This window comes from Geotrypetes seraphini, chromosome 5 (assembly GCF_902459505.1).
Source record: "Geotrypetes seraphini chromosome 5, aGeoSer1.1, whole genome shotgun sequence".
Classification (NCBI taxonomy): Eukaryota; Metazoa; Chordata; class Amphibia; order Gymnophiona; family Dermophiidae; genus Geotrypetes; species Geotrypetes seraphini.
The window spans coordinates 102,083,534-102,108,351 of NC_047088.1; the positions used below are offsets into that span (position 1 = coordinate 102,083,534).

The 24,818-nt window shown below is 40.5% G+C and overlaps 1 protein-coding gene across 1 annotated transcript in view; it reads right to left on the minus strand.

Moving 5' to 3' along the window:
* Positions 1 to 323: 323 nt before the first annotated feature.
* LOC117360374 (perforin-1-like) overlaps positions 324 to 24,818 on the minus strand; it is a 50,056-nt gene continuing 25,561 nt past the window's right edge. The window contains exon 2 of the mRNA XM_033944074.1: positions 324 to 1,407. Within this exon, the coding sequence (XP_033799965.1) occupies positions 324 to 1,407 (1,084 nt within the window). The remainder of the gene's footprint in view (positions 1,408 to 24,818) is intronic.

Here is a 24,818-nt window from a genome sequence, read left to right on the forward strand (position 1 = left end):
CTTAATTATGAATAATCATTCATTAATAGGTTCACATCACTTTTTCAATTATGAAATGTCTTAAGATGTTCTTTTCTTCTCCCACAGACATTCATCGCCTGCAGCATCCAGTGAGGAAACCATTTTGGACAAGGTCTCAGTCAACATCAACCAAGGATACTCAAAAGATTTTTACAGGCAATAATATCATAGCAGGTGACATTGTAAGAACAGTGAAGATACTTGAATATGTGATACATTAATGACTTTTTGACAAGGTGGCAGTAGGTGGTAACTCCTTGAAGAATACCAAATTAAATAATTTCACTCCAGTTCTCCTAAAATTATTCTGGTAAGGGAACATACGCCATACACTGGGGGCCTCCCAAATGTTGGCCACAGGCCACATTAAAAGTAAACTCAATTTTCCCATGGTTAAGGTAGCAGGTATGCTTGTGAGATCCTGCAGAGAGTGGTTGATCACAGGTACCTAACAGATCATCATCAAATCTGTTGTCCTCATCCCAGACCTCGAGCTTCATGGAGCTTTCTTGGTTTAGTTGTACTGTGCCAATATCAAAGTGGACAGCCCATATTGGATTGTTATTGTCCCACACTGTGTTGGTCCTCTCCTCCTTGTTCTCAAAGATCACTTTAACATAAGCATCGGTTTCTGTGATATAATCACCCCAGAGTTCTGTAGCTCCGTGAATGCTGACTGTGATCTTGGCGAAACCTCGTCCAGTGGAGCAACACATGCTGTTTATACCTATGTTTTCTGAGCAGAAGCAAGAGCAGGAGTCCCTTTTGCTCTTTTGTGCCCCAGAAGGGCAGCTACTGGAGCAGTTCTTCTGGACAGCTCTCTCCAATATGTATTCACTAATGGCTCTCCTTAGGTTCCCTTTCTGTGGTCCCTTGAACCTCACTAATGTATGAATGGGCTTCAGGGAGAAAGAAATGATCCCTGGGATAGTCTTCAAACTCTCCATCCACTCCCCAAACATTTCTGAGTCCTGCTCCTTGGCAAACAGAAGGTCTGCTGTTGCTTCACCTCCATCAACTTCTGATTGCCGCTCGCTATACTTCTCATGGAAACTTCCCTTGAAGTTTTTCTTTTTCTTCAACTTCTCACAGGTGCTGAACCCTCCTGTGATCTTGCCCTTGGTCATTACTGTGACTGAGGCCTCTACGCTTAGGCAATCTTTCACCTCATCCACTGTGATTCCTTCCATGGAAGACTCACAAGTTTTAATAGCTGTGACATCCCGCACTTTTCCCCCCAAAAATAGTTGGGTGATGTAGTGGGTCCCATAGGTGTCAATGACATGCAAATAGTTGGGTTTCGTCATTTCATTGTAGACAACTGGAAGATTCCTCAAGGTGTACAAAAAATGACTTGTGAGGTATGGTTTGTTGCTAACTCGATATCTGCACTCCCCCCAAAAAACAAAACAAAAAAATAATAATTAGAGTACAGAAGTTTCTAATCAGATAGTAGACATTTCAACCTTTACTTCTATATTCCTACTATGGACCCTTTTACAAAGCAGCACTAAAAAGCGGTCTTAACGTGCCCTTATGCAGTCTTTTTTGCATGCTACAGCTAATGGCAGCATTAGCGTGTGGCTATTAAAAAAGATTAATGCTCTTGTGTTAATCAGCATGCAGCAATGTAGCTGCAGTTACTGGTTACTGCAGACAAACCCAGACATGTCCCTTCTGTGATAAAAATAAAAATAATTTTTTTACCACATGACGTGTGGGCGCTAACCCAGAACTTACCACAGGGTTTACCATGGGGCCTGAGTGAGCCCCATGGTAAACCATGTAATGCTGCAGTAAGCATGCACTAGTGCTTATCGCAGCTTGTTAAAAGGCCCCCAATGTATGCTGATTGCTCCACTGGAAAACAAAAAGTATTAATGGATATAAAATGCAATAGAGCTTATTTTGATTAAATACGGAGCAGAACTTTCTAGCTATAAAGCAGGGGTCACAAAGTTCCTCCTTGAGGGCTGCAATCCAGTCAGGTTTTCAAGATTTTCCCAATGAATATGCATGAGATCTATGTGCATGCACTGCTTTCAATGTATATTCATTGGGGAAATCCTAAAAACCCGACTGAATTGCGGCCCTCAAGGAGGGACTTTGAGATCCCTGCTATAAAGGGTAGGCATGCACTGGAATAAGTTTAGTTAGGAAAATGGGATCTCTGTCAAAGGCTTTTCAGCCTATGTCATAGACAAATAATTGGTCTAAGCAAACAAGGGGTTAGGTGGACTACATAACATTTTGACATCTCTGTGACTTTTTTTTATTCAAGATGACCCCTTGAGATCCTCTTTCATGGATATATTTTTAAAACTGCAGAGAAAACAACCCACACTATAGTTCCAATGAGTTAAAAATAAAACTTATATACCCCATAAAAGTGGTCACACAAAATAGCATTTTATTAAGGGGTAAGAGGTTCCAAACATTCTTAAAGTCTTGTAGCTGCCCTAAACGAACTCCTTTCTATAAACAACCAAGAGGCTGATTTTCACATATCTTTAAGCCCCTGCTGTAACCTCATTTTCAGTAATGGTCTAGGTTAGGTCAGGTCAAGTGGGAGCCAAATCCTCAGGAACATCAAACCTTCAGACTTTCATTGAACCTGATGGGGGGCAAAGGTGGCTCTCAGAAATCAATTTTCAAAAGATATTTACCTTACTTGGGTAAAGAATCTCTGAAAATTGTTCACCCTGTATGTTGTAAAAACATGTTTGTTGCTCTAAAATTTACATTGGGTTGATTGGGGAAAGCAACAATGGCTCCCATACTCAGACCACGGGAGGCAGCCTGGATACCTCCCACAGTTTGTGGCGATCCTGGCTATTCAATGCCAGGGCCATAGGCATTGAATATCTGGGTCAAAGTTCACCACTGAGGACTTAGCCAGATATTCAGCAGTTAGTCGGCTAAGGCAACATGGCGAACGATAGACCTGCTTTTTAGGTGGGTCTATTTAGCTGCTAGAATGTACAGGCCAGCCACTGAATATTGGTGGTGAAAGCTATATCATGTGGATATCGGGGAGAATGTGTCTAGTTTTGTAGTTTCAAAACCATGCACTTATTTGGGCCTGAAAACTTATATGGAGAAAAAGCAGGTAGAAATCTCTGTAGATACTTTTTTCTTGGTTAATTTTCAAAGGGAAAGTATGCATGCATTTTTACTTTGACAACTGGTACAGAATCTAGAAATAAAAACATGTAGGAACAATTCACCTACCTGCAAAGTTTTGAAATTCCTCCTTCACAAATTTCAGTTCAGAAATATTAGTCAGTTTAGGGAATGAAAATATTAGTCAGTTTAGGGGATGAAATATTAGTCAGTTTCGAGGATGAAGAACTTTTGTGTAAGAGAGAGGAGTGGGACTTGGGTGTGATAGTACATGACTAAGGCAGCCAAACATGTTGAAAAGGCAATGGCGAAAGCTAGAAAGATGCTTGGGTGCATAGTGAATGGAATGGCCAGTAGGAAAAAGGAGGTATTGATGCCCCTGTATAAGACTCTGGTGAGACCTCACTTAGAATATTGAGTACAATTCTGGAGACTTCACCATCAAAAATATATAAACAGGAAGGAATCAGTCCAGAGGAAAGCTACTAAAGTGGTCGGTGGTCTTTGTCTTAAGGCAGTGGTCTCAAACTCAAACCATTTGCAGGGCCACATTTTGGATTTGTAGGTACTTGGAGGGCCTCAGAAAAAAAAAAGTTAATGTCTTATTAAAGAAATGACAATTTTGCATGAGGTAAAACTCTTTATTTTATTTTATTCAATTTCTATCCCATCCTCCCAGTAGCTCAGAAGGTTTATAGTTTATAAATCTTTCCTTTTGGCTAAGTCCTAATAATAATATTGTAATTTATAGCTAGAGACATAGGATCAAGAAACTTTTATTTTGCTTTTGTGATTGATAAACATACTGAGGGCCTCAAAATAGTACCTGGCGGCCGGATGTGGCCCCCGGGCTGCAAGTTTGAGACCACTGTTTTAAGGCATGTAGGGACAGACTTAAAGATCTCAATATGTATATTTTGGAGGAAAGGTGGGAGAAGGGAGATATGATAGAGATATTTAAATACCTACATGACATAAATGCACATGAAGTGAATCTCAATTGAAAGGAAACTCTGGAATGAGGAGGCATAGGATGAAGGTGAAAGGGGACAGATTCAGAAGTAACCCCACAAAATACTTTTTCACGGAATGGTAGTGAATGTGTGGAATGGCCTCTTGGTGGAGACAAAAAGTGTATCTGAGTTCAAGAAAGCTTGGGACAAGTACGTTGGATTTCTAATGAAGAGGAAGGGATAATAGATATGTTTAGGCAGATTAGACAGGCCATATGGTTTTATCTGACTTCATTTTTCTCTATTTCTTTTTTTTTTAATTGAAATATTTTCATAATATTACATAAACATTAGCATAATTAAGATATGGATTCCAAAGTAATTAATACACAATCAAAATCAAATAAACAAATTAAGGTGAATATCCTTCTAGCCCACAACTTTGGAAAAAGACAACTCTATAGTTCAGACAGCAAACAGGAAATCAAAAAATAGGAGTGGATGAGGGAAGACCTTTCCCCCTTTCACAACCTATTTACATACATATGGTGCTACTCATATATAAATCCCCATTGAGAATAGCAAATAAACAGGTCAGGTTTCTTTCCCTTTAAGAAATAATTCTAATTGAAGTGGATCCCAAAAAACATAATCTTTATCTTGAATATGTAATAAACATTTGCAGGGAAATTTTAGGAAAAAGGTAGCACCAATTTCAAGAACCTTAGGTCGTAAAGCCAAAAAGGCTTTCCTCCTATGTTGAGTAGATTTGCCACATCGGGAACATCAAGACCTTATCTCCGCAAAATTTTGCCTCTCTATTTTGGAAATATAGTTTCAGAATTAAAGCTTTGTCTGATTCATTTACACAGGTAATTAACAAAGTAGCCCGGATCGGGATCAATTCTTGAGAGTCTTCTAAAAATTTTGTCAAATCCAAATCTGCTACACTCAATTGATCCATTCCCCCTTCTGCTGGAAATTTTTTTCTTTTGGGGTATATAAAAAAAGTTAGAAAACATCATAGTATCTGAATTAGTTACCCCAAGTATCTCCTTGAGATATCTTCTCAAAAGTATGAGTCGTTGGAAAATTTACCAATCTTAAATTCTTTTGCTCTTGCTTGATTTTCATTCATTTCTAACTTATAGTGAATATTCAAAGAATCTTTAGTAGATGCCACCATAGAGACTATAAATTCTTTATCTGTTTTTCCATAGAAAGTATACGTTTATTTATCTACTACTTCCTTGGAAAAAACCTGCACGTGATTAGTAACCTTTCTCAAGCATTGCCTCCATCCTCGTATTTAGAGTCCACAAGCCTTTTAAAGTAACTTCCTCTGGATTTTCTTCCAGCCCCTCAGCCTGGCTAATGGTTTCAAGAAAAACTTGAGGCATCTGAGAAAATACAATCTCCATAGCCTGCTGGGGGTTGGAGGCTTCAAAACAAGCTGCTTGTGAGCCATTACGCTCTAAGCCCCTAGGAAGATCAGGAGGGGGGAGGGGGCTGCGTTCTAGTGAGCTTAGAGAGGCCCCTGAGATTAAATCTAGTTTATCAGTGGGTTTTGAAGTCCCAGGTAATGTCAAATGTTTATCCACAGGTCCAACCATGACCGGGTTGAGACTCAAAATTTACCTTTACGTATACCCATTACACAGTCCAATAAAAGTCCACAGTAAATACAGTTAAACTTATCTCTATTTCTGCTCCAGAGGCTCCCAAGGGGCTCATAAGGGGCACGCCCTGCGGCCGCGCACCTATGGCCGTGCCACAGGAGGAAGCGTGTTCTTATCTCCCGGGCCAGGACCCGATGGTAGTTGGTGTCCTTCTCCAATGCCTATTGGCAATAGGCACTTTAGATGTTTAGGAGGTGCTCCGGAGAGGAAACAGCAGGTAATAGCCAATATTTCAGAAGAGTCTCCACTCTCTAGTTTCTCTGCGCCCTCAAGGAGTTGCTTCCTCAGATTGCCACAGGAGGAAGCGCGTTCTTATCTCCCGGGCCAGGACCCGATGGTAGTTGGTGTCCTTCTCCAGTGCCTGTGGCAATAGGTACTTAAGATGTCTGGGAGGCGCTCCGGAGAGGAAACAATAGGTAACAGCCAATATTTCAGAAGAGTCTCCACTCCCTAGTTTCTCTGCGCCCTCAAGGAGATGCTTCCTCCTCTATTTCTCTATTTCATCTCAAATAAGGATTAATAGTTATTTCCTGATAGCCTATTAGAACATAAGAACATATGAATAACCTTACTGGGTCAGACCAATGGTCCATCTAGCCCAGTATCCTGTCTTCACAGTACCCAAATACAGTGGCGTACCTAGGGGGGGGCGGGGGGGGGCGGGCCGCCCCGGGTACCAGCCCTAAGGGGGTGTTCCCGGCCTTGCCGTTCAGTCCCCCGCCCCCCCCGAAGGACCGCTCGCCCCACTGACCTTCCTGCACCACCTGTGAAGCAGCCCGCAGCAGGATCGCGAAGTCAGCGTCAGCATCCCTGCGCTGCTTGCTGCGCCGCGATCCCGCCCCTCCTCTGATGTCAGAGGAGGGGCGGGACCGTGGCGCAGGAAGCAGCGCAGGGATCGCTGACGCTGACTTCGCGATCCTGCTGCGGCTGCTTCATAGGTGGTGCGGGGAGGCCAGGGGGGCGAGCGGTCCTTCGGGGTGGGTCGGGGCATCAGGCCTTCAGGGTGGGGCGGGCGGGCAGGCAAGCAGGCTTTCAAGGGGGAGGGGGTGACAGGCAGGCAGGCAGGCCTTCAAGGGGGGGACAGGCCTTCGGGGGGGGGGGGTGCAGACCTTCAAGGGGTGCAGGCCTTCAAGGGGGGCAGGCAGGCCTTCAGGGGGGTGCAGGCCTTCGGGGGGGGTGTAGGCCTTTGGGGGGGTGCAGACCTTCAAGGGGGTGCAGGCCTTCAAGGGGGGGAACAGGCCTTCAAGGGGGGAAGGCAGGCAGGCCTTCAAGGGGGGGACAGGCCTACAAGGGGGGGGGGACAGGCCTTCAAGGGGGGGTGCAGGCCTTCAAGGGGGAGACAGGCCTTCAAGGGGGGGGAAGGCAGGCAGGCAGGCCTTAAAGGGGGGACAGGCCTACAAGGGGGGGACAGGCCTACAAGGGGGTGGGACAGGCCTTCAAGGGGGGGACAGGCCTTCGGGGGGGGGTGCAGACCTTCAAGGGAGTGCAGGCCTTCGGGGGGGGGTGCAGTCCTTCAAGGGGGTGCAGGCCTTCAAGGGGGGGAAAGGCAGGCAGGCAGGCCTTCAAGGGGGGGACAGGCCTACAAGGGGGGGAGAAGCTACAAGGGGGTGGTACAAGCCTTCAAGTGGGGGACAGGCCTTCGGGGGGGGTGCAGACCTTCAAGGGAGTGCAGGCCTTCGAGGGGGGTGGTGCAGGCCTTCAAGGGGGTGCAGGCCTTCAAGGGGGGACAGGCCTTCAAGGGGGGAAAGGCAGGCAGGCAGGCCTTCAAGGGGGGACAGGCCTTCAAGGGGGGGAGAAGCTACAAGGGGGGGACAGGCCTACAAGGGGGGGAGAAGCTACAAGGGGGTGGTACAAGCCTTCAAGTGGGGGACAGGCCTTCGGGGGGGTGCAGACCTTCAAGGGAGTGCAGGCCTTCGAGGGGGGTGGTGCAGGCCTTCAAGGGGGTGCAGGCCTTCAAGAGGGGACAGGCCTTCAAGGGGGGAAAGGCAGGCAGGCAGGCCTTCAAGGGGGGACAGGCCTACAAGGGGGGGGGGAGAAGCTACAAGGGGGGGGGACAGGCCTTCAAGGGGGGGACAGGCCTTCGGGGGGGTGCAGGCCTTCGGGGGGTGCAGACCTTCAAGGGGGGGACAGGCAGGCAGGCCTTCAAGGGGGGGACAGGCCTACAAGGGGAAGGGACAGGCCTTCAAGGGGGGTGCAGGCAGACCTTTAAGGGGGGACAGGCCTTTGGGGGGGGACCATGATTTAGAAGTACACGGAGGGAAGGGGGTGTTCAAAGAGACATGCATATGCCAAACTTTGGGGGGGGGAAGAAATAATGGGTCTGAAAATAGAGGAGAGGAAGAGAGATGATGGACCATGGGATTTAGGGAGGGAAGGAACAGAAAGGGAGAGAAATTGGACACAAGGGATGGTGTGGAGGAGGGATAGAGATACTGGATAGGAGGGTAATTAGGAAAAGAAACGGAGAGATGGTGGACTCTGGGATGGTGGGGAAGGAGGGAGAGATGCCGGATGAAAGGGTATTTAAGAAAAGGTGGATCTGTGGAGGGAGATGAAAAAAAGGAAAGATACCAGACTTCCTGGGAAGGGAAGGGAAATGGAAAGGGAGGACAGAGTTGGCAGATGGATGGTTAGCATGCAGAAAGAAGGAGACCCTGGCAAGCAAGTTATCAGAAGAAAACCAGAGCCTTGGACCAACAAGATTTGAAATATAACCAGACAACAAAAGGTAGAAAAATTAATTTTATTTTCTGTTTTGTGATTATAACATGTCAGATTTGAAATGTGTATCCTGCCAGAGCTGGTGTTGGACTGCAAACGTGAGCTAGGATTTAACAGAAAGAGGAAAAATCCTTTTTGTTTCTTTATTTTATTTACACCACAGCGCCAGTGTGGTTAGGAGAAGCCAAAGGGGGTGAAAAAGCTATAAAACCCACCAGGAGTTTTGAAAAAAATCACCCAACTGGGCAGGAAAATCGAATTGAAAAACCAATTCAATAGGGCTGAATCGAATCAAAATTTTTTTTTCCTGTATCTGGCAGCATTAGTTTGCGCTACTGTCTTAGACTTTAGGACCTGGGATTGGGGAGAGATGGCATCCTCAGTACTTTATAATGCAAGTGAAACGAGGATTTGGTCAGACTTTTGAAGGGTCTGCAGAAAAAAAATATTGTATAGGCCGGGGACATGAGACAGCAGGAAATGGGAACTTTTCTTCCTTCTATTTTTGTGAATGGAAAGGCTGAGGATGTCAGAGAGGTCAGTTAAAATATGTGCTTTATAAGAAAATATAATAATGTGTTTTATAAAGTTTATAGCATAGCTGGCCTACCCAGTGAGGTGTTCCTAGTGGTGATGGTGGCAGCGTGTCAATGTGTTGAGAGGAAGAGGTGGTCTGGGAAATTCTGCTGAGCAAACTCCGGGCCCATTTCTACCCCCCAGTTAGTCCACTCCACTCAACTGATTCACACACTGAGTGGGTCTTTGGGTGTTGTTTTGGGATCTCTTCCAGTGGTTTATCTCCTTCTGGTCCAAGGAAGGAAACTTTGTTATCCTTAGCATTGACCTACAGAATATGTTTGTAACAGCGCTGCTTGTGTGGCATTAGGCTATGTAGTGATCGAAAGAAAAAAACAGACCTTTGCACATTTTTGCACTATATGGTGGGTGTATGAGGAGATTCACATTTCCTGCACAGCTAAGTCCATGTGAAGTTACCTTGTGTTGTATTTGACATCTAGCAAGGTCTCTCTTTGAAAGGAAAGATCTAAACTTAAAAATGAAGTGGCCAGAAGTTATGGTAAAAGCAGATAGTGTAGCTGGTTTTAAGAAAGATTTGGACAAATTCCTGGAGGAAAAGTCCATAATCTGTTATTAAGACATGGGGGAAGTGTCTGCTTGCCCTGGATCGGTAGCATGGAATGTTGCTACTCTTTGGGTTTTGACCAGGTATTAGTGTCCTGGATTGGCTACCATGAGAATGGGCTACTGGGCATGATGGACCATTGGTCTGACCCAGTTAGGCTATTCTTATGTTATGTTCTCATCTGTAGGGGCCTTTGTTTTCACTTCTTATTTTAATGTATTTTTTTTCTGGGAACTTATCAGTGTTTTTTATAATGGGAACAAAAATGGAAGAGAATTAATGTGTGTGGAATGGTGGGGTAACTAATTTCTTCAGCTAAATAATTCAATCCACTTCAAACAGACATAGGAGAACTTGTGCACCATTCACACACCCTCCAACCAAAAACGTCAAAAGAAAAAAACTGTTCGACAACCTCCTAGCCATTCGAGCTGCAACACTCGACCCCCAACTCTACAACCAATTGATATCAACCACAGACTGCAAAACCTTCAAAAAGAAATAAAAACCCTTCTATTAAAAAAACACATAAAACCGAACTAACACAATCAGAACTGTCCCAAGCATCACCTGCAACTACTCCATATGTACTTCTAATGTCATGACAATTTAGACATAATTTATGTTATGTTATGTTTGGAATAATGGTTACATATATGAGGTTCAATAAAATAAAATTTTCACTGCCTGTTTCTATTCTGACCATTTATTCCATTTCATGGTTATTGCAAAAAAAAAAAAAAAATTTTTTTACATGGGGGGGGGGGTGTGTCAAAAAATGATGGGCCCCGGGTGCCACATACCCTAGGTACGCCACTGCCCAAATATTACCAACATTCCATGCTACCAATCCAGAGTAAGCAGTGGCTTTCCCTAAGTCTGTCTCCATAGCAGACAATGGACTTTTCCTCCAGTAACTTGTCCAAATTTAAAAAAAAAAAAACCAGCTACGTTAACTACTCTTATCACATCCTTTTCAATGTGTTCCAGAGTTTAACCACTCTTTGACTGAAAAAAAAGTCCTCCTCTTGGTTTTAAAAGTCGCTCTTCTTTGAATGTTTTCTAGTTCGCTTATATCTTTTTTTTTTAATTCTTTATTCATTTTTATAACTTACATCAAGTGCATCAAAAAGTAACAATATATATAAACTTAATACATCACTTGAAATTCTACAATTCATCATATTAAATAAAATTTATCCCTTTCCCTCCCAACCCTTCAATATCTCATAACACATATACCATATAATAAAGTCTTTCCTTCCATTAAAAGCAAATAATGAAAATTCAAAAAACTACCCCCCCCCCCCTATTCTGGAAGCTTGGCCACGATGGAGATGGCAGCATGATAGCACTTCTCCTCCCTGCCTCACTTACATGAACATTCTGCAGGTCTGAATTATAGTGGAACCTTGGTTTGCGAGTAACCCAGTTTGCGAGTGTTTTGCAAGACGAGCAAAACACTCAGCAAACTTTTGCCTCGCAAACTGAGCATGTTCCGATATACGAGCACCTCCCCTCGCTCTTACCAGCATCGCACTCCCCAAACCGGCATCGCAACCCCCCCCCCCACTAACATCCCCCCCCCCGCAAAAACCACATCACACCCCCGTGCTGAAAGCGGCATCCGCCCACCCTTCCTCCCAAACATGCTCCTTACCCCTTCTGCTGGTTGTGAGAGTGAAAGCAAGCTCCCGCCTCTTGCCTGGGCTGGGCCTTGAGCATCTGCGCATGCTCAAGGCCTTCTGGATCTCATTCTCTCCAAGAGTGTGTTTGGGAGAAGGGCGGGCGGATGCCGCTTTCAGCATGGGGGTGCGATGCGGTTCTCGCGGGGGGCGTTCGCGGGGGGGTGCGATGCTGGTTCGGGGGGTGCGATGCCAGTTAGAGCAGGGGGGAGGGGGTGATGGAGCAGCGCCGGTAGCCTCGGGTGGGGGCGGGGGGTTGGTGGAATGAATCAAAGCGAGTTTCCATTCATTCCTATGGGGAAATTCGCTTTGATATACGAGTAACTGATTTACAAACATACTTCTGGAACGAATTATGCTTGTAAACCAAGGTTCCACTGTACATCCTTTTTATTGAAGTATTGCTGTACTAAAGTTGAGTATGGCTTCAGGGAAACAAAGTAAGGGAGAGATTGCTGGTACTTCGGGTGGAAATGCCAAACGGCTCAAAGCTGATCCTCCTACACCATCCAAAGTTTCGTTGCCAAAGAATTCTTATGAACTAATACAGCAAGTAGTAGCTGATCTCCAGATTATTAAGGAAATGCTAAGGGAGACAACTTCAAAAATAAATAGACTTCAAGGTGAAGTGGAAAATCTCTTCCTGCAAATGGCAGTGAGCAACACCAGGATGGAGCAGCTGGAGCAGTAGATGATATCAGTGGAAGAGGTGGCTACTCAGAGCAAACTGGATCATAAAATTATTGCTCAGATGTCTGCCCAGCTGGAAGATATGGAAAATAGAAATAGGAGGGCCAATGTCCAAATTATCGGGATACCGGAGGGATGGGAGGAAGGAAATCCTGTATCATACCTTACATCTCTTATCCCTGAAGTCTTATTCCTGCATTTTGAAGAAAAGTTTGAGATTGAGAGAGCACATAGGGTGCCTTTTAAGATCCAGAAAAATCAAAAGGGGCCAAGACCAATATTAATCAAAGTACTTCGACTTAAACAAACAATGCAGATTTTTGAGGCTGCTAAAAAGAAAAGGTCAGTGATGTGGAATGGTAAAAAACTTCTCTTCCTTCCAGATTTTGCCAGGCAGACTGCTGCTGTGAGGAAGCAGTTTTTAAATCTTCGTGGAGGGCTTAAGGATCTGGGAGCAAGATATGGATTATTCTAACCCGCGGTTATGAGAGTCACATTAAATAATAATACAATTCAATTTCAAGATCCAAAGAAACTTGAGGATTTTATTGATCAGGAGAAACAACGTATGGAAACCTAACTGGGGTGTTTAGACAGTTGGTGACAGTTAGTGAATCAGTTGCCTTTAAAGTTAAGTGATGTCATATTATTTTCTAAGCTATGTTTGGGTGAGATTTTAAATGGTTTTTCATTCTTTTATTGTTTAATATGAACTTTGTTTTATCCTGAGATTTAAACCTTACCGGGAGCAGCTTGAAGGAGAGTTGGAGAAACTAATGAAAACCCACCAATAGGACTGCATTTACATCTAACAAGATCCTCCCTTTATCATTTTCTGGTGTGCTAATTGGAGAAGTTCCTTTCCTGATTGAGACTCTGATGTGGTCTAGACTATGTCTTGGGGGGTGGTTTGTGTATGGAGACTGATTGAGTGGGATCTGCCAGGGGCTGTATCAGCTGGTAATGAAATTTTGCAGTGGGTCATTTAAATTTTGAAATATTTTAAGCTTTTCCATCTTTCTTAGTGTGGAAGTGGTTGGATCTACGTAACAGACATTACCTGGGCAACCACATTACATTCTGGAATTGTGAGTAACTGTATTGGCTCTTACTTGAAAGAATGGCTTTGGAAAGTTGAGGAAACTGATGAAATTCCACCAATGAGAATGCTATCTTCAAAGAGATCCTCCCTTTTTGCTCTGCTGCTGCTCTAATTGGAGGAAAACACTTCCGGGTTCCCTCCCTCCTTTTTTTTTTTTCTCTCATGCTCAGGTCATTTGAATTGGAGCAGGGTGAAAGGCAGCTCATCGAGGCTTTGAGTGCAAAGCTGTGAATGGCAGTTGGTAGGAGCAATTACGTGCTTTCTGGCCCCTGATAGAAGGAGGCATACACAGCGAATGGCAGAGCCTTGGTGGCACCTTTCACAAGAATGTGGAAAATAAAAGAAAATAGAATATAGAAGAAACTGGCAGATCATAATAGATTGAACTGTTGACATGTTAAGATTAGCACTGGAACTCAGAACTAGTATTAGAGGGTTTAGAATTTTTACTAATTCTGCTTGCTGGGTTGTGCATTAACTGCCTGTCTCACAATATTTAGTAATGAAGGAATGCTATATGAGTATATTATTGGAAGTTTATTTTTTTTAGTAAAGCCACAGTCTCCAGATTGAATTTTGTGAAACTAAATAAGGGTCATGAAGCTTTAATTTGTAGATATATATATGTGTGTGTATGTGTGTGTATGTATGTATGTATATATATATATATTTTTCTCTCTCCCTGTCAGTAGTATGAGATCTGATCAGTATAGGGGGAGGGGGGTCTTAATGTATTGTATTGTATTGTATTTGGGAACAAGAAAGTTTAATTTCTATTAATTTATTTTAATGAAATTTATATTTATTAGGTTTCAATCTACATGATGGTAGATAGGATGTGTTATTAACAATAACTTATTATTAATACTGCTCAATATTATTAATCACTTTAAGAACTGATTTAAGGTTTAGTAATGATTTTGCCTAAATATAAATGAGTTCAATGTAATTTGGGTTGTAGAAATATTAGGGAAAGATTAATGATTGATTATTTCTGTTCTATAATTAATCTGTAGAGGGAATAGATATCCTTTATAGTATAGGGGTAGTGGGGGTGGGTGATGAAAAAGGGTTTTTAACTTCTTTTAAGAAAGGTTATATGGATATATAGATAATATTGAATATTGTATATGAATTGGGGTAATTTAGGCTGTACTTATAATTTGATTAATTTAATATGAAATGAGAAGTGGGGATGTAGTATTTAAAATGAATTGAGGAGTGGGGAGGAATATGATTTTGTGTGCCTATTCAATCCATATCCAAGCTCACATGATTTATTTTAGGGGAAGGGGAGGGTGTGTGTGTGGGGTGGGTGGGATCCTGGATGTGTATAGGGAATTATTTATTTGTGTGTTTTATTGTAGGAAGGGATTTACTTTGAATGTTATTAAAAATCATTTACAATGTCCTTAAAAAATTTTTCACTAAATGTTAATGGTCTCAATCACCCAATTAAGAGGAAAAAACACTTAACTTTTTAAAGAAACAGGATGTCGATATATATTATAGTCAAGAGACACACTTAAATGCCATGGAATAAAAAAAAACTGGAAGGGGGCTGGGTTAGTAAATGCTTGTTTGCCCCTACTGTTGGTAAGAAGGCTGGAGTGGCTATTTTAGTCAATACCAAATGCTTAGCCACATTTAAATTGAATTCTGCTGATCCCTTAGGTAGATGGGTCCATGTAGACATGAACTTAGGGGAAAATACTTTAGCACTTCTTAATATCTATGCCCATAACTCAAATCAGGCTGAATTTTTCAAGGCTCTTCAACAGTTGATACTACCACTGGCTGCTTCTAATGTAGTTGTAGCAGGGGACTTTAATGCTGTGATGGATCCATTATTTGGTACATATTAGGAAACAACTTAAAAAGGAATTTACTGATCTGGAACAAAATATTAAAGACGGAGTCACAATTGGCCTTAAAATGGGAACAATCTACTTTACAAGCTCTTTTAAAAGCTAAATATAAATACAATGAGATTTCCTCTCAACTGGCTAGGAAAGAATTGTTTTCTCAGCAGGCTCTGTATTATGGAAACTCGAATAAGGCTGGAAGATTATTAGCTAATTATCTTAAAGCTAACAAAAGAAAAGTAAAGATTGTAGCTATTAAAGATGAGAGGGGTAAAACTCATTCTCAAATTGGAGATATATTAAAACAATTTTTGAATTATTATAAAGCTTTGTATTCTTCCGAGTCTTTTCCAAATAAGGATATGGAGGGTTCAGAGTTCTTAAAATTACTCAAGGGACCAAAAATTCCCGATCATATAAAAGGAAATCTTAAGGCTCCTATTTCATTGAAAGAACTACAAGCAGCGTTGAAGTCCCTTAGAGTTGGATCCGCTCCAGGTGGGGATGGTTTTACTGTAGAGTTCTATAAATCATTCCAAATTACCCTATTACCACATTTATTGAAATTATATCAGGCTCAACTGATTAAAGGTTGCATTACAGGTACTATGGCTGAATCTTTAACAATTGTTTTGCCGAAGCCAAATAAAGATCCTATGCTGGTTTCAAATTACAGGCCTATTTCTTTGATTAATGTGGATGTAAAATTGTTAGCTAAGTTATTGGCTTTACGTCTGGCCAAGGCTCTCCCTTATATTATTGGTATGCACCAAACGGGGTTCGTTGCTCAAAGACATATGCTAGATGTAATTTACTTGGATTTCAGCAAAGCCTTTGATACAGTTCCTCATAGGAGGCTGTTGAACAAACTTGAAGGGCTGAAGTTAGGACCCAAAGTGGTGAACTGGGTCAGAAACTGGCTGTCGGACAGACGCCAGAGGGTGGTGGTTAATGGAAGTCGCTCGAAGGAAGGAAAGGTGACTAGTGGAGTCCCTCAGGGTTCGGTGCTGGGGCCAATCCTGTTCAAAATGTATGTAAGTGACATTGCTGAAGGGTTAGAAGGAAAAGTGTGCCTTTTTGCAGATGATACCAAGATTTGTAACAGAGTAGACACCGTAGAGGGAGTGGAAAATATGAAAAAGGATCTGCAAAAGTTAGAGGAATGGTCTAATGCCTGGCAACTAAAATTCAATGCAAAGAAATGCAGAGTAATGCATTTGGGGATTAATAATAGGAAGGAACTGTATATGCTGGGAGGAGAGAAGCTGATATGCACGGACGGGGAGAGGGACCTTGGGGTGATAGTGTCCGAAGATCTAAAGGCGAAAAAACAGTGTGACAAGGCAGTGGCTGCTGCCAGAAGGATTCTGGGCTGTATAAAGAGAGGCGTAGTCAGTAGAAGGAAGAAGGTGTTGATGCCCCTGTACAGGTCATTGGTGAGGCCCCACTTGGAGTATTGTGTTCAGTTTTGGAGACCGTATCTGGCGAAAGACGTAAGAAGACTTGAGGCGGTCCAGAGGAGGGCGACGAAAATGATAGGAGGCTTGCGCCAGAAGACGTATGAGGAAAGACTGGAAGCCCTGAATATGTATACCCTAGAGGAAAGGAGAGACAGGGGAGATATGATTCAGACGTTCAAATACTTAAAGGGTATTAACGTAGAACAAAATCTTTTCCAGAGAAAGGAAAATGGTAAAACCAGAGGACATAATTTGAGGTTGAGGGGTGGTAGATTCAGGGGCAATGTTAGGAAATTCTACTTTACGGAGAGGGTGGTGGATGCCTGGAATGCGCTCCCGAGAGAGGTGGTGGAGAGTAAAACTGTGACTGAGTTCAAAGAAGCGTGGGATGAACACAGAAGATTTAGAATCAGAAAATAATATTAAAGATTGAACTAGGCCAGTTACTGGGCAGACTTGTACGGTCTGTGTCTGTGCATGGCCGTTTGGAGGAGGATGGGTAGGGGAGGGCTTCAATGGCTGGGAGGGTGTAGATGGGCTGGAGTAAGTCATAACAGAGATTTCGGCAGTTGGAACCCAAGCACAGTACCGGGAAAAGCTTTGGATTCTCGCCCAGAAATAGCTAAGAAGAAAAAAAAAAAAAAAAAAAAATTTTAATTGAATCAGGTTGGGCAGACTGGATGGACCATTCGGGTCTTTATCTGCCGTCATCTACTATGTTACTATGTATATGTTACTATCAAATAATACCAGATTGGCCTTTCACATGTTAAACTTGACAAAAGAAATGGATGATCTGGCTTTCTCTGTATCTTTGATTCATTTGAGGAATCCTGAGTTGACCATTCCACATTTACTGGATTTGGTAGATAGATTTGGAAAATTCTCTGGTTACAAAATAAATTGGAGTAAATCAGAGGTTCTTCCATTAAATGTACATTGTGCAAAAGGATTATTTGATGCGTTTCCTTTTATCTGGAAGGAAGATGGTATAAAATATTTAGGGATTTGGATAAAAAGTACATTGGAAGAAACAATGAAAGTAAATGAAAATTCCTTATTGTTAAAGGTCACGGAAATGTGTGAGCAATGGAACCCTTTACATTTGTCTTGGTGGGGGAGAGTTCAAACGGTCAAAATGATGATTTTGCCTGTAGTTTGCTACCAGATGGGTATGTTGCCAGTTTATTTTCAAAAAGCTAAATAGTATTCTGACAAAATTTATTTGGCTTGGGAAAAATGCAAGAATTGCTTTAGTATCTTTACAAAAACCAATTACGGAGGGTGGGGTAAATTTTCCCAATTTTTGTAGGCATCATCAAGGCTATATAATGCATCAAGGGATGTATTGGATCTTCCCTGAGCTCATTGGACATCAGTCGGATTGGTTATATCTTGAATGGAAAATTATGTCCCCTATGCGACTATCTCATGTACTAAGTATCAGATTACCTAGATATGCTAAGGACAACATAATTTTATTGGAAAACAATTAAATTTATTGACAAACTTACAGATGTTCCTATAATGAAATCTACTTTGCAGTCCTTATGGTTAAACTCCAAGATTCAAATAGGCGGTGCTGGGATCGCCTGGAAGAATTGGATGCAGGCAGGTATTCGGGCATTAGATGATGTCTAATGGAAAACTGCTTGATTTTTCACAGCTGCAACAATCATTTGGCATTTTAAAGTCTCAACAATATAGGTCGTTGCAGTTGAAGCAGGCCATTCAGAATGGGTTCCCTGAATGGAAAAATTTAAAAACTTATTTCAGATTGCAATTCCTCTGCTACCAGACAGATCTAGTAGTACATCAGGCCGTCCAGTGGTACAAATTGATTTCTGGATTTTTAAATAAGAAGCCAAAAAATAGTCTTAAATATTTGGAGCATCGAGATAAAACGGTATATTTCTGTATCTCGTTGGCCACGAATTTGGACTTGGAGGTTGAAATGTACAGCGTCAGCATCTATGAGACAAACATGGTTATTTTTATTACATAGGATTTTTTGGACCCCAGTTTGTTTACAAAAAATAGACAATTCTAAATTTAATAGATGCTGGCATTGTCATATTAATATAGGGACTTTGGATCATCTGTTATATTTTTGTTCATTGATACTTGGTTTCTGGAAGTCAATTTGGGGACAAAATAATCTCATTCTTGAATCATCTATCCCCTTGTCATATGAGGCAATAATATGTGGTACATTACTTCATGTTAAACCTACTTTAGATAAATATAAAAGTTGCCTTTTCATGATCTTGACAGGAATAAGGGTTCAACTGATTACTCATAATTGGAAAAACCATGATAGGATTAATTTTACTTTTTGGTGGGTAACTGTGTGTACTACATATAAGTATGAAAGGATGATGGCAGAACGTTTGGGGACCAATAAGTCCTTTAATGATGTATAGAGTCCATTAACTAATTTTATTGCATTATAATTAGGGTTATGTTTCTTTCTTTCTTTTTCCATTAGAGTCCTTGCACATCCAAGGAGGAAGGAGGGGTGGGGGGAGGGAAACGTATTTTGAGGAGTTAAATTATTTCATTATAATATTGAAATCATATCATATGTATTATTGTTTTAATAAATAAGATAAGAAGGGGAGAAAATTATTGTTTAATGTAATAATTGTATAGTTAATAGTGTGTTTTTATGCAGTTTGTATGCTTTACCATTTGTATTGCACTATCAAAGTTTAAAAATCAATAAAGATTTACAAAAAAAAAACCTACCCCCCCTCTCCATTATTTCATTTGTACTAATCAGGGAAAATGATACCTATTCATTGCAATAATTTGTTAATGGCCTCCACACATCTTGAAATTTATTAAAATTCCCTTTCTGAATAGCTAATGTTCTTTCCATTTTATAAATATGATACACTGAATTCCACCAAAAACTGTAGTTCAATCTATTCCAATTTTTCCAATTACATGTTAATTTGTTTTATGGCGACTCCTGTTAGAATAAGTAAAAGTTTAATATTTTTGGAAGATATTTGGCTCTTAGCCCTCATAGACATGCCAAATAATACTGTATCATACGATAATGCCACATGATTTTCTAACAAGCAATTTATTTGGTCCCATATTGATTTCCAAAAAGCCAAAATAAATGGGCAATAGAATAATAGGTGATCTAAAGTCCCTGCTTCAAGATGACAATGACAACATCTATTAGACTTAGAGCAATCTAATTTTTGTAAATGAACAGGGGTCCAGAATGCTCTATGCAACAGGAAAAACCATGTTTGTCTCATAGATGCAGACACTGTGCATCTCATCCTCCAAGACCAAATCGTGGCCATTGAGACACAGTAATTTGATGCTTAATCTCAATGCTCCAAATGTCTCTAAGACCAGTCTTTGGTTTTTTTATTCATAAATCCAGATATTAATTTGTACCACTGAGCGGCCTGATGTCCCAAGAAGTCCACCTGAAAGCACAAAAATTCCAAACTATATTGATTATTAAGATTTTTCCATTCATGGAACCCCACCTGAATGGCCTGCTTCAATTGCATCCATCTAAAACTTTGTGATTTATTGAGGCCATATTTATGTTGCAATTGTGAAAAATCAAGCATTAGAGATAACATCTTCTAATACATGTATTCCTGCAATCATCCAATACTTCCAGATGACTTTAAATCCGCCAATTTGAATCTTGGAGTTCAGCCATATAGTTTGATTTGTTGACTTGTAAATTGGAATAGGTGTTAAATTACTTACATATCTTATTGTTTTCCATGTGTCTACAAATAATCTATTTTCTTTATATAATCTAGGCATTTTGATACTAAGTACATGGTATAATCGCAGAGGAAACATGAGGCGCCATTCCAACCATAACCAATCTGGGATATTATCAACAGGCTCTTGTGACAAACCTGCTGCATCCCCGAGGTTGGTCACAGAGAAATATAGTAAAACATACAAACCCTGGTGCAGAAAGGCTGACCAGGTCAGGGTCCAGGGGAGTAGATCAGCTGACTATCCTGTAGACAGAAAGGAAGAAATGGAAATAGGGCAGGAAGCTGTGACTTTCCTGAAACAGTCCTAAAGCCAGGCAATAAAGTTCTGCCTTGCTATTATCCAGTGCCTTTTAGGCAGAAGGCAGATCAGCAGGGTGCCCTGAGAAAAATGATACAAGCAGAGGGAAGGAAACTCTCCCCCCTGCAGCTACAGGGGAGTGGTCTTTTCCTTCAGCTTAAACCGAGGCTCTGTAGAGAGCTAGGGAAGACGGAGGAGGGGATAAGCTGGAGAGTGCCGGAGAGTGCCGGAGAGAGAGGCAGTGCAGAGACAGAGATCCCAGCATGAGACTAATCCTTCCCAGGGAACAGCCAGAACAGTGGTTGGAGTCTGACTGGGAGTTGAAAGAGGGGCCAGTGGTGAACTCTGCTGTGGAACCCAGTGATATTGAGCCCATGATAATTGAGGGAAGTAATGCCCCAGTTGAATACCAGCCTGAACCAATGGAGACAACATAAAAACCTGTGAGTTCAAAGGAAAGGATTTTGTTTACCTTGTTGTTTCTCTGTACTTTCACTGGGGAATGAGTGCATGTTATGACAAAGACTGTAATATTAAAAAAAGGCAAAGTTTACTCTTAAATACCTGTGTGAGTAAAGCACAAGTGCCTGTATCAATGCTTTTGTGAATCTTAGCTTAGCTAAACAAACGCTGGGCAGGAAGACAGCCTGAAGAACTGTGGTGTCATGTTACTAAACCTCCGTGCCTGTTTACAGCTGCAGTTTGTGGAAGGTAATTAAATCTGCCTGTCTCTGCAGTGTTGGAGAAATGCTAAACTGAGGACTACTCCGTTTTGCTGGATGCACACAGGTCAGCCTTATTGAGTATGTTTCAGTTAGCTAGTTGCACTGGACCTTAGTGAAGAGGAAAGAACTTTTGCTCTGATAGCAGGTTGCTTGCTCCAGTAAACAACTCTGGTGAAGAGGACTATTGAGACTGTGTTTCATATTTGATAAAGTCCAGAGCAGAGTGATTTATAATTTTGTTTTGAGGAAATTCTTTTTGTATTCTTTTGACTGTAAATGTCATGCCACCGGGAGTACCTGGAGGGCACGTGGTTGCTGGGAGCGGGGCTTTAATAAAGCTTATCATTGCACACCTGAGCCATTCTGACTGGTGGATTTCTCTAAGAGCCCGTACAGGGGCTGTGCTAAGAAGCAACCTTAGGTATCCAAGTTGAAAAGTTTCCCCTACTTCAAAGGGGGCTCACGCCAGTATTTAGGCATATGTCACTGCCTGGCTGCCTAAACCGCTCGGCTAAAGCATAGGTGGTGACACTCTGGGAGGATCCAATACATACCCTGGCGCATAATATAGGATTGATGATACCTATAAAAGTTGGGAAAATTTATCCCTCCCTCTGTAATTGGTTTTTGTAGAGATACTAAAGCAATTCTAGCCATTTTGCCCAGCCAAATAAATTTTGTAAGAATACAATTTAACTTTTTATAAAAGGACCCCTGAAAAAAAACTGGTAACATACCCATTTGATAACAAACCACAGGCAAAATCATCATTTTAATAGTTTGAACTCTCTCCCACCAAGAAAGATGTAAAGGATTCCATTGCTCACACATTTCTGTTACCTTCTGTAATAAAAATTTTTCATTCACTTTCATTGTTTCTTCCAACGTGATTTTAATCCAAATGCCTAAATATTTTATACTGTCCTCTTTCCATATAAAGGGGAATGTTTCAAATAATCCTTTTGTACAATGCACATTAAGTGGAAGAACTTCTAATTTACTCCAATTTATCTTGTATCCTGAAAATTTTCCAAATTTCTCTATTATGTCAAGTAAGCATGGAATGGTAGTTTCAGGATTCCTCAAATGAAGCAGTATGTCGTCTGCATATGCAGATCTGAATAAGGAGTACCCTGTATCTCCTTCGCTTGCTGAATAGCTAATAACAAGGGTTCTAAAACAATATCAAAAAGCAAAGGAGACAAGGGACATCCTTGTCTAACCCCCCTCTGTAGACTAAAACGATCTGAGAGATTATTATTAATATACAATCTAGCAGTAGGGGAACTATACAAGGTTTGAATCATTTGTATGAATCCCGAACCCATTCCAAACCAAGCCATTGTTTGATACATGAAGGCCCATTCTACCTGATCAAAAAGCCTTCTCTGCATCCAAGGATACAGAAAAAGCTGGATCTTTCATGGCTTTTGTTAAATATAACATATGAAAAGCCAACCTGGTATTATTGGAAGAATGCCTCTGAGCAACAAACCCTGTTTGGTGCATACCAATTAGCCAAACGTAGAGCTAAAAGTTTAGCCAAAAGTTTTCCATCTACATTAATTAAACAAATAGGCCTATAGCTTGAAACCAATGTGGGATCTTTATTTGGCTTTGGCAAAACTATAGTTAATGATTCTGCCATAGTACCTGTAATTCAACCTTTAGTTAGTTGAACTTGATATAAATTTAACAAATATGGTAATAGAATAGTTTGAAATGATTTATAGAACTCTACCATGTAACCATCTCCACCTGGAGCAGATCCAACTCTAAGGGACTTCAACGCTGTTTGCAATTCTTTTAGAGATATTGGCTTTTCTAAACTTTCTTTTATATGCTCAGGAATTTTTGGTCTCTTAAATTTAAAAATTCTAATTCATCCTTTTCTTTATCTAAATAAGGCTCAGCAGAATATAGGACTTTATAAAAATTTAAAAATTGTTTTAAAATAGGACCAATTTGAGAATAGGTATTACCTTTCTCATCATTTATTGCTATAATTTTTGGTTTTCTTTATTTTTTCTTTTAGATAATTTGCCAATAATATTCCCACTTTATTTGAATTTCCATAATACAAAGCTTGTTGAGATAATAAGTCTTTATCAATTTAGAAGAAATCTCATATTTGCTTTTAGCTTTCAAGAGAGCCTGTAGTGTAGAATATTCCCATTTATCAACCAATTTTGATTCCAATACCTTAATGTCTTGTTCCAGACTGGAAAATTGTCTTTTAACTTGCTTCTTAATATATGCCGAAAATGAAATAATTTGACCTCTCATGGTTGCCTTAAAAGCATCCCACAGAGTTTCCATGGAGATATCTTCTGTATTATTAATTTGAAAATAATCATTTATTTTTAACTGAATTTCCTCAATGAAATTTGGTTCCGCAAATCTTCATACAGATCTACTATTATCTTGATCATCTATTTTAATTTTAATCCACACCCCACCATGATCAGACAAAATAATTGAAAGTATTTGAAACAAATATATAATCTATTCTTGAAAAAGATTTATGAACATGGGAACAAAAAGAAAATTCTCGATCATTAAAATGAAATATTCGCCATATCTTTCAAATCAAAATTCTGTAACAAATTCTCTAATCCTAATGACTTCATAATTCTGCTAGGATTTTTATCCATTAAAGGATCTATAACAGCATTAAAATCCTCTGCCACAACTAAATTAGAAGCAGCCAGTGGTAGTAACAATTGATGTAGAGATTTAAAAAATTCAAATTGGTTCAAATTAGGTGCATATATATATTAAAAAGCACCAGCGTAGTATTTCCCAGACTCATGTCAACATGTAACCATCTTCCTGAAGGATCAGCAGCAATCAATTTAAACATAGCATTACATTTTTTATTCACCAATATTGCTACACCTGCCTTTTTTTCACAGATGGGGCAAAAAAACAATGTTTTACCCAGTCTCCTTCTAGTTTTTGGGACTCTAAAGCCAATAGATGAGTCTCCTGGATATAACATATCTACATTCTGTTGATTTTAAAAACAATAGTGTTTTCTTCCTTTCTATAGGATGGTTAAGGCCATTAACATTTACCAAAAATAATTTAAGCTCCATTAAGATCTTTACTAACAGGACACATGAATCTTATCAAATATTTCATATTATGATTTTTCTGCATATATCTCATTTCCCTTAATTTAATATGTGTACTATAATACCTATTCCTTTCAAACATCCCCTTCTCAAAACCCCCTCCCTCCCTTGATTTCTTAAATAATATACTTAAAATCCCAAAAACCTATCCCTGTACCCTCCCATATCCCCCCTTCTTATATTACGATAACTTGAAGACATAAATCAGACTGGTAGCCTCATCCCTCCCCCAAGCATCCTACTTTACTATTTCCTCTATACTAGAAGAGGTAACACTATTTAATATCCCCTCTAATATGACAGTTTATCAGATTTTAATCTTACTAATTGAATAATTCATAATTCTATAAAATTTTATTTTCCCCTTTTTCCTAAAATATAATCAATCATTCCAAAATTATAAATATTAATAAATATTTCATAAATATTTCAGTTTTATCAATTC